At 49.4% G+C, this 10,450-nt stretch overlaps 1 protein-coding gene across 1 annotated transcript; it reads left to right on the top strand.

The window, feature by feature from the left end:
- The first annotated feature begins 2,758 nt into the window (after positions 1-2,758).
- Positions 2,759-9,530, top strand: LOC103595550 (zinc finger protein 132-like). Its single transcript, XM_008578968.1, has 3 exons — positions 2,759-3,024; positions 5,193-5,361; positions 7,047-9,530. The coding sequence occupies exons 1-3, from the start codon at positions 2,962-2,964 to the stop codon at positions 8,966-8,968; spliced, it is 2,154 nt and encodes a 717-aa protein (XP_008577190.1). The 5' UTR covers positions 2,759-2,961; the 3' UTR covers positions 8,969-9,530.
- The last annotated feature ends 920 nt before the right edge of the window (positions 9,531-10,450 follow it).

Raw genomic sequence — 10,450 nt, forward strand, 5'->3', positions numbered from 1 at the left:
GTTGATGCAAGGATTGGAAGGTTTATTCAGATTACTGGTACTCAACTAAATGTCTAACCAAACAAAGAGAAAAGAGGAGCAGTGGGGTCTAGTTTAGCCTAGTCCCAATCAATGCAAGGATTGGAAGGTTTATTCAGATTACCGGTACTCAACTAAATGTCTAACCAAACAAAGAGAAAAGAGGAGCAGTGGGGTCTAGTTTAGCCTAGTCCCAATCGGCAGGGCCAACCTATTCCATTAACAGTAATTGATACAAGCAGTTCTCCCCACTGTTTTCAGCATAAAGAAGAAAAGTAACAATTAGATTTAAATCAGAAAAACAAAGCATAGCTAGGAGCCCTCCAGAGTGCACCTATACAGAAGCGGATACAACCCAACCAAGAAGAGGGCTCGGAAAATCAGAAACAAAGCGTAGCCGGCAGCCCTCCAGGGTGCACCCATACAGAAGTGGATACAATCCAACCAAGCAACAGAAGAGGGTTCAGAAAAATCAGAAACAGGTAAAGAGAATAAAGCATTGCCTTGTCAGAATTTAGGCCAGGGACTCCAGGAGAGATCTACCAGCAGCAGAGACATGGGAGCAAAATAGTCCCAGTGGCCACTTGCCTCTTGCAGCTAGAGTCTTCTCTGGTGCCCAAAGCTTTCCAATTTTTGCCAGTGATTAAATTAGGCCCAAAGTCATAGAAATGCACAATGTACCCAAACGGTAAAGCAAGCAACGCTTTATTAAAAGAGGAGATAGACTTATGCATAAGGGGGGTAGCAACAGTAAGGCTAGCCCCCTGAAGGGAAGCTGTTCAGAGTCTTTTACAGGAAAAGGAGTAAAAGGGTATAGGCCAGCATCACTGGAGGTGGTCTGTTCTGTTCTTCCTGGTTGCGTCATGGGCACATGCTCAGTAGGCAGTGGTGTTCATCATTGTCGCCCCAGGAGGGTCATTGTAGCAGTCACCTTGATGCTTTGTGCACAGGTGGGAATTCCTAAAGGGGTCTTAAGGTTAATCTGTAACTTTTACAATTATAGTAAACAAGGCTTGGGGAGGGGGTTTGCAACTCAGTAAATATGTTTCCTCTCTTATCTCAGTCTGTTTTCTTAGGGCAGCCCATGGGGTAATCATTTACCCTGGGGGGGTCTCATGACTGAGGAGTAGAAAAATGACAAAGTGTCCTCTGCAGGGATAATGGAGTCAGTTTGGTTCACAGGCCTAGCCTTATTCTGTTTCCCTGCCACGACCTCCTCCCCTGTGTACATTCAGCAGCCACTGGGATACTTTCAAAACTCTAATTCTGATAACGTCCATCCCTTCCTCTGTTCAAAATCTTTCATGGCTCCCAGCACCCTCAGCCCCCCATTTGAGGTAGGATTCCTCTTCTCGGTGTAGGTTCCCTGCAGTGGAAACACAAGAACTTTCCTGAATGTTCAGCCTTATATCCAAGCTTTTGCAGATGTACATACCTCTGCCTGTACCCTCCGCGTGTCATCATACTGGATTTTTTTTTTTTTGTCTTTTTTACTGACCGGTAACGGGATCACAACCCTCGGTGTTGCGCTCGCACCGCGCTCAGCCAGTGAGCGGAACCGGTCTCCACATGGAATCCGAACCCTCGGTGGGAGCGCCGCAGCGCTTCCAAGCGGCGCACTCTCCAGGGCGCCACCAGGCCGGCCCTGGATTTTGAAATGGTGACTCCTACCTGCGAACGCTCCAATGTTCCGTGGGGCCGCAGGAGATCCCAAGTTGGTGCTTTTCAGTCGAAGACTTAGGACAATGGTGCTCGAAGTCCAGAGGAGTGGGGGCCAGGAGACCCTCCCTTATACTGTGCCTAGTAGATCGGCTCACGTATCATGCCCGCAGTCCGGTCACATGCCGCGTCATGACCTCGGACCGGGAGGCTTTTCTGGGCCTCGGTCTCCCGCTCCGCAAACCAGACACGACGCCAAGGATAACTCCAGGGGGCCGTGGGCACGCACCGGTTTTGGCGAACGACCCGGCGGACACCCCTGCGCGGCGTAGCCCTATGGGCCAATGGGGCCGCCCCTCTGCGACCGGGGACACTGTGGCTCAGGGACTGGCATCGCGGCGGTCAGGGCGCGTAAAGGTCACGGAGGCAGAGCTTCTCTGGCTGTCGTGCCCTCCCCGTTCATATTTCAACGGGCCCGTGGAGCCTCTTAGACACCGCCTCTCGCCCGACGACTCCAGTCCTTCGTCAGCTGCGGACCTATCCGCGAGACGCCATAGTAACGGTCCGAGAAAGACGCCAGAAGCCCGGCCTCCGCCGGTATGGCCTTCCAGGAAACGCCCCTCCCCTAGGCTATCGTTGGGCCAACATCGGTACGGCCCGCCCAAAAGTGGTCTTTCGGGCTCTCATTGGCTAGCCCTGATGAACGGCGAGGGTTCTTCTGGGTAATGTAGTTTGCGTCCCGTGAGCAGGGACTTTAGAAGGGCCTTTCCTAATCACCTTGGCAACGACCTAGCGGCCTCGCAACGGCCTCAGGAGAACAGTGTCATAGTTGGCCGCGGGCCCTGAGCCAATGAAGGCTCATATCAGGGACAATTCCGCGAGGGCCGCAGTCGATAGGGCGGGACTTCCGGCGTCGCCTTGGCCACCCTTATTTTGCAGCGGTGGGTGGGTCTGCCCGCGGCCGCTGGGACCGGAGGAGAAGGGGGCGGGAGAGAAGGGCGGAGACCGTTACCGCACTTTCACATGCTCCGTAACCCCGGCTAGTGGCTCTGCCTTCCTGAGCCTCGGTTTTCCTGAATGTGGAACCAGCGCCACGACTCTTAGGGGTCTCCGCACTCAGCCTTCGTCCCAGGGTCCCCGGAGGCGGCTGCCTGGTCCTCGGGCTCATTTTATACCCGGGAAGACCGAGGCCCTGAGTGCGACCGTCGGCCCGCGATCACCCCGCCCAGTGGAGGTGTGGGGGTTCGGCTGAGCCCGCACTGCTCTCTCTGGTCGCTGCCTCTCATGGCCCCGCCCAGCCCACAGATTTCGATAGGGCCGGCAGCGTCGCTACTGGAGCCGGCGCAGGTGAGTGGAGGGTGCCCCAGGCCCTCACCCACTGGAATCCCGGCCCCTCATGTTCCTGGAGGGATACCCATTTCTGGAATCATATGCAATGAGGTCTGCGAGACTCTTCCAGGCACAGGGATCGGCATGAGTAAATTGTTTGGAGGTGATGAGATGGAAGGGTTCAGAGGACAGCAAATCTTCATTTAGTCTGGTGGAAACACAGAGCAGGGAGACCGGAGTTAGGCGTGAAAGGGCTGGCTGAGGAACTTGGCCTCTATTCTGATGGTGGTAGGAGCCAAATCTTCATTTAGTCTGGTGGAAACACAGAGCAGGGAGACCGGAGTTAGGCGTGAAAGGGCAGGCTGAGGAACTTGGCCTCTATTCTGATGGTGGTAGGAGCTATAGGAGGTTTAGAGCAGAGAAAGGATGTGATCTGATTCTGGTCTTAACTGACTCCCAATGGATGCCTAGTGGAGAACAGACTTGGGGGATGTGAGATGGTGGGTGACCTCACTGGTGCGTAACCAGTGAGGGGGCGACTGCAGTAGTCCAGGTATATGCTTTTTTTTTTTTTTTAAAGATGACCGGTAAGGGGATCTTAACCCTTGACTTGGTGTTGTCAGCACCACGCTCAGCCAGTGAGCAAACCGGCCATCCCTATATGGGATCCGAACCCATGGCCTTGGTGTTGTCAGCACCGCACTCTCCCGAGTGAGCCACGGGGCTAGCCCGCAGGTGTATGCTTTTGGTGGCTGGACAAAGAAGCGCCTGTGGAGGTAGGAAAAATGGTTGGCTTGTGAATCTGCTTAAGTGGGCCTACTAGATTACCTGATGTGGGGCAGTGAGAGAAGTGAGATACCAAGGTTGACCCTGGGTATTTTGGATGTGGAAGTTGGTGTGAGGAGTAGATTTCAGGGGGAAGATGAAGAGTTGGGTTTGGCCATGTTGTGTTTGAGATGTTCCAGAGACTGCTGAACTGAGGTGTCAAGTGGGCCGCTAAACATGTGAATATGGAGTTATGCCAGGTCCAGGCTGGAGACATCCAAGGAATGGAGGCCTGTGTGTGGACAGTGCATACAGCTGTGGGTTGGGTTCAGGATAGTGACCAAGCCTCCTGAGCAGAGAGTAGATCTAGGACAAAAAATGAATCATAGAAATGACAGAGATAGGATGTCAGTGGAGCTTGGGGTCAGGTTGATTTACCTCTAGACAGCTCACCAGGTTTTTGTGGCCATCTTCTTTGGGGCCTGAGGGTTTTGTCAGGCTGGTGAAGTAGCAGGTGTTAGGAGTAGTGAAGACAGCTATGACTAGTAAGGAGATAGTACATACAAAGGCAGAGGTAGAAGAAGGCAGAGGTATATGTGATCTGCTCATGGTTCTGGGCAGCTGAGGATTGAAGCAACAGGGAAAGGAGGGGAGGCATTGATTGGGGGGGGCAATGGTTACCTCTGGGGGTGGGGTGTTTGGAGATCTGGAGCAGGTCTGAGCCAGGATTGGATCTTGGTTGCCTTTGTTAGGTATGCCATGTGCATAGTGAGTTATGGGATGCTAGGAGATGCCTATGCTGTGGACAGAGGGATGGTTGTGGTGGTGGGGACAAGCGGAGATATAAGGACAGTATGGTCCAAAGAGTGACATGTACAAGGTGAGAGAATGCAAACCGATGGGCCCAGAGCCCTGGATGCTTAAAGGAGAAAGGAGAGCCCAAACTTTCTAATGTTTGGGAGGTGTGATCTGGAAGACATAGGGAAATTGGCCAGCAGGAGGGAATGGCCCTCTGTGCCAGCCCAGAGCTTAAATAGCATCCATCTGCCCACTTCCCTATTGTTCCTTTGGGTTGGCCTGGAGACAGTGACAGGTGAGACTATGAGGAAAGAGGGGCACCAGTGGTACCAGGCCTAGTTATCTCCAGGTAAGCTGTGGGTAGTTGAGGGAGGATGAACTAGGTTGGCCTGGAGACAGTGACAGGTGAGACTATGAGGAAAGAGGGGCACCAGTGGTACCAGGGCCTAGTTATCTCCAGGTAAGCTGTGGGTAGTTGAGGGAGGATGAACTAAGAGAATCTTGAGAAGAGATGCCAGTGGAAGATGTGGCAGGACTCTGAGTCACAGGGCAATAGCTTGGTTGTGTCCATTTGACCGTTTGTTTTGTTTTGTTTTATTTTACTTGTTGTTTGTTTTGTTCAGCCCACCTGTTGGCCCCCTGGTTCAGCTGTCGCATTATCACAGAGTCCAGTGACCTTTAAAGATGTGGCTGTATACTTCTCCCAGGAGGAGTGGGGGCTTCTTGATGTGGCCCAGAGGCACCTGTACCACAATGTGATGTCGGAAAACTTTGAACTCATGACCTCACTTGGTAAGACGCTTATGCCCTGCCCCAGCATGGTGACCAGCTTTCCCCATAGAACGTGCTATTCGTTCCAGAGCAGGATCATGGGTATTGCTTCCTTCCCAGGTTTCCTATTGTGGGTGTTGTGGATCTTGGGACTCTGCTGTGTGTACTTCCCCTGCCTCTCCCTGAGCAGCCTCATGAGCAGTCCTAGTAGCTGTTGCCCAGGGGCCTAGTGGGGGCAAAGACTGGAGATCATTTATCTCCAGTGTGCCTAATGGATCCCACTGAGCTTGACCAGTTCCTGGCTGGGTGACCCAGTATGGGGCTGTGCCCAAGATGACCGGTAAGATGATCTTAACCCTTGACTTGCTGTTGTCAGCACCACGGTCTCCCAAGGAAGCTAACCAGACACCACTGTATAGAGATCTGAACCCCTGGCCTTCATGTTATCAGCACGACACTCTCCTAAGTGAGCCATGGGCCGGCCCAAGACATTTTTTAAAAACAGCTTTATTTGGAGATATACCATAAAGCTCACCTTTTAAAGTATACAATTTAGTGGTTTTAAATATATTTTATGATTATATTTAAACATATTTTTACATTGTGTAACCATCACTATAATCTAATTTTAGAATGATTTTGTCACCTAAAGAGAAACTTAGTACCCACTAGTAATTGCTCCCTGTCTTCCCTCATCCCTTCCTCCCAAGTCCTAGGCACTAATCTACTTTCTGACTATATAGATTTACCTATTCGAAACATTTTATGTAAGTGGAATCATACCATATATGTTTTTCTGTGATTGGCTTCACTTGCATAATATTATTGAGGTTCATCCATGTTGTAGCATGTATCAACACTTCATTCCTTTTTAAGGCCAAATATTATTCCATTTTATAGATATACCACAGTTCGTTTATCCATTCATTAGTTGATGAGCATTTGGCTTGTTTGCACTTTTTGGCTGTTATGAAAAATGCTGCTATGAATATTCTTGTACAAGTTTTTATATGGATATGATTTCAGTTCTCTTGGGTAGATATGTAGGAATGGAATTGCCAAACTGTTTTCCAAATTGGCTGCACCATTTTTCATTCCCATTTGCAATGTACAAGTTCTAATTTTTCTACCTCATTATCAATGTTTGTTGTTGTTGTTTTTATTATAGCTATCCTAGTGGGTATGAAGTGATATTTCATTGTGGTTTTGGTTTGTGTATTCCTGACTAATGATGTTGAATATCTTTTCATATGCTTATTGGCCATTTGTGTATATATCTTTTTTAGAGAAATGTCTGTTCAAGTCCTTTGCCCCATTTCTGTGTCCTTGCCCCTAGTGGGGACTCCCTTATTTTATGGCTTGACTGGGCCCTGTCCTGCACAGTGGGCCCTTCTTCTTTTTTTTTTTTTTGGTCCTTTTTGTGACCGGCCGCACTGCGCTCAGCCAGTGAGCACATCGCACAGGCCATCCCTATATAGGATCCGAACCCGCGGCGGGAGCGCCACTGCGCTCCCAGCGCCACACTCTCCCGAGTGCGCCACGGCCCGGCCCCAATGGGCCCTTCTTGACCCTTGTTCTGGCCTCCTTCACCTGTGAACAATCCCTGGACCCATTTCTGGGTGGGTCAGTCACACATTTCTAATGAAGCCACCCTTTCCCACAGTGGAAGTGGAATACTCAGCTAACTGGCATTTCTTTGCTCTCAGGTTGTTGGCATGGAGTGGAAGATGATGAGGACCATCCCAAGCAGAATGTTTCTGTAGAAGGTGTGTCACAGGTCAGGATCCCCAGTGCAGACCCCTCCACCCAGAAGGCTAACACCGGTGACATGTGTGGCCCATTCTTGAAAGACATTTTGCACCTAACTGAGCATCAAGGAACATACCCTGAAGAGAAACCCTGCATGTATGGAGCATGTGGGAGGGACTTTTGGTTCAACGCAAACCTTCACCAGCACCAGAAAGAGCTCAGTGGAGAGAAGCCCTTCAGATGGTACAGAAACAGGGACTCATTTGTGAAAAGCTCTAGAATCCACCTGTTGGAGAAGCCCTTCACTTGTGGGGAAGGTGGGAAGGCCATTCTGGACAGCCATGAACTTCAGCACCAGGCTATTGACAGTGGGAGGAAGCCACAAAGGAACATCCAGCATGGGGAGGCCTTCCCACACAGTTCCATTCTTAGGTGGCTCCCAGAAGTCCATACCACACAGAAACTCTTCAAGTGCAGCAAATGTGGAAAAGCCTTCCTGAAGAGCTCCACCCTCTTTAACCATCTGAGAACTCACTCTGAAGATATACCACTTAGATGCCCAACAGGTAGAAATTTCTTAGAGGAGAAATCAACCCTTGTTAACCAAAAATTTCACTGTGGAGAAACATCCCATGTGTGTATGGAGTGTGGGAAGGCCTTTAGTCACCCATCTAAACTGAGGAAACACCAGAAATTCCACACTGGGGTAAAATATTATCAGTGCAGTAAAGGTGGGAAAACATTCAACCATAAACTCACACTTGTTCATCAGAGAATTCACACAGGAGAAAGACCTTATGAGTGCAGTGAGTGTGGGAAAGTCTTCAATAACAGGTCACACCTCTTTCGGCATGAGAAAGTTCACACTGGAGAAAGGCCTTTTGAGTGCCTCAAATGTGGAAGAGCTTTTAGCCAAAGCTCCAATTTCCTTCGGCACCAGAAAGTTCACAATCAAGTAAGACCTTATGAGTGCAATCAGTGTGGAAAAGCCTTCAGCCGAAGCTCTGCTCTCATTCAGCACTGGAGAGTTCACACTGGAGAAAGACCTTATGAGTGCAGTGAGTGCGGGAGAGCTTTTAACAATAACTCCAACCTTGCTCAGCACCAGAAAGTTCACACTGGAGAACGGCCTTTTAAGTGCAGAGACTGTGGAAGAGACTTCAGCCAAAGTTCCCACCTCCTTCGGCATCAGAAAGTTCACACTGGAGAAAGGCCTTTTGAATGCAGTGAATGTGGGAAAGCCTTCAGCAATAGGTCCTCCCTCATCCAGCACCAGAAAGTACACACCAGGCAAAGGCCTTATGAGTGCAGTGAGTGTAGAAAAGCCTTCAGCCGCAGCTCCAGCCTGATTCAGCACTGGAGAATTCACACTGGAGAAAGGCCTTATGCGTGCAGCAAATGTGGAAAAGCCTTTGCTCACAGCTCCAGTCTCACTGAGCACTGGAGAGTTCACACAAAGGAAAAGCCTTATGAGTGCAATGAATGTGGGAAATTCTTTAGCCAAAACTCCATTCTCATTAAACATCAGAAAATTCACACTGGAGAAAGGCCTTATAAGTGTAGTGAATGTGGGAAATTCTTTAGCCGAAAGTCCAGCCTCATTTATCACTGGAGAGTTCACACTGGAGAAAGGCCTTATGAATGCAGCAAATGTGGGAGAGCCTTCACCAATAACTCCCACCTGGCTCGTCATCAGAGAGTTCACACAAAAGAAAGGCCCCATGAGTGCCACCAATGTGGGAAAGCCTTTAGTGAAAGATCCACACTTGTTCGACACCAGAGAATTCATGCTAGAGAAAGGATTTATGAGTGCAGCGAGTGTGGGAAAATCTTCAGCCGCCTTTGTAACTTTGCTCAGCATAAAAGGATTCATGCCTGAGTGTAGCTTTATGAAAGTGGTCTTTGTGAGAAAATCTTCAGCCAAGTCAAGCTTCGTGCAGCAGAATCCTCACCACAGAGAAATTATGTACTCTAATGTGGAAAAGCATTCAGAAGCTAATCTGCCCTTTCTGCCCAGTCCAGGAACCTGGGCAGAGCCATACCACTCCTGGAACACAAGGCAGAAACCATAACCACTTACCATCCTGCCTGAATCCTAACATGTGCAGCAATCCTCTCCTCATGCATGGGGAAAACAGCTCCCTGTGCCTCCCTTCCCCTTTCCTGGATAGAATCAGGATTGTCTTCAGCCTATTGGAATGCCTTCATTCCCATTGCCTCTGAGAGTGTTAGGCAATGAATGGACACCATGCTGGTTGAGAGGCCTTGAGAGGAATTCAGTTTGAGCTTTTTGGGAAGATGCACATTCCTCATGAATGTGATCAGGTCTGCATGTATCCCCTGTGATGTGTCCAGTGAGCCCATAAATCACCCTCCCCTGGAACTACCTACATTGGTCTGCCCTACACTGTGTGATAATAAAGACTTTATTGAACAAGTCACCTTTAATCTGTTCTGTTGGGATAGGTTGAGAGGTTCTATTGGGATAGGTTGAGAAAATTAATGGGTAGAAAAGAATGGGGAATGGCTTTGGTGGGCACCCAACAGTATCTGCCTCAGGTCACTGATGCTCCTTTGGGCAGGGAGTCACTCTGTCCTTTGTGGCCTACTTTGCATTGCTGTGTGAAGGACTGGGAAAGATTGGAAGGTTCTATGGAATGAACACAATGGCCTGTGTTTCAAAGTTATCTGAGGGCCCAGAGCTTACCCTGAGGAAAAGAAGTTAGTCTGCAACATTAGAATGGTTTGTTGGATCAGGAAGTGATCCCTGATTCCCTAGGAGAAGTCTGGGTTTTTTGAGGGGAAGCTGTCTTCTGGCTTTTGATAAGGAGATATATCCTCAGGAGGCCAGTAGGTAGAGTCACGGAGGCAAAGACCTAGAAGAGCCCAGTGAGTAGATATGTGGATAAACACTGGGTGTGGGGAAATAAAAAAGGAGTTGGGGAGACTGGTAAACTATACGGCACATGCCATCCTGGACAAAGGAGCAGCATAGTTCCCCATGGACAGGCTATGCAGGATGAGGGTGCGCAGAGCAACTTGAGCTGCAGACCTGTGTATCTTCCATGGTTGAGCCCACAGTCAAAGCAAATAAATACAGTTTTGTGTGCATTCACCACCTGTCGTGAGCTGTATCTTGGTATCCATCACCCCCCAGGCAGGAACTCAGTACTGCGAAAAGTGATAGCCTGTAGTCTGGGGAAGTGGTTTTTGTAACCTGACCAGGGTTTCCTGTCACTCTAAAACACACTTCCTTCATGGCTTCACAGTCTTGCTGCCCAACAGAGAAGTGGGCACAGGGAGATGGAATTTAACACACAGCTGCCAGATTTGGTATTTCAAAAGGAGCTTGAGCTCCAGA

Source organism: Galeopterus variegatus, unplaced genomic scaffold (assembly GCF_000696425.1).
Source record: "Galeopterus variegatus unplaced genomic scaffold, G_variegatus-3.0.2 Scaffold1792, whole genome shotgun sequence".
NCBI lineage: Eukaryota > Metazoa > Chordata > Mammalia > Dermoptera > Cynocephalidae > Galeopterus > Galeopterus variegatus.

Coding starts and splice junctions, on each gene's coding strand:
- LOC103595550 (XM_008578968.1), top strand. CDS start 2,962: ATGGCCCCGCCCAGCCCACAGATTTCGATAGGGCCGGCAGCGTCGCTA. Junction 3,025..5,192: donor CGCTACTGGAGCCGGCGCAG/GTGAGTGGAGGG, acceptor TGTTTTGTTCAG/CCCACCTGTTGGCCCCCTGG. Junction 5,362..7,046: donor TGAACTCATGACCTCACTTG/GTAAGACGCTTA, acceptor CTTTGCTCTCAG/GTTGTTGGCATGGAGTGGAA.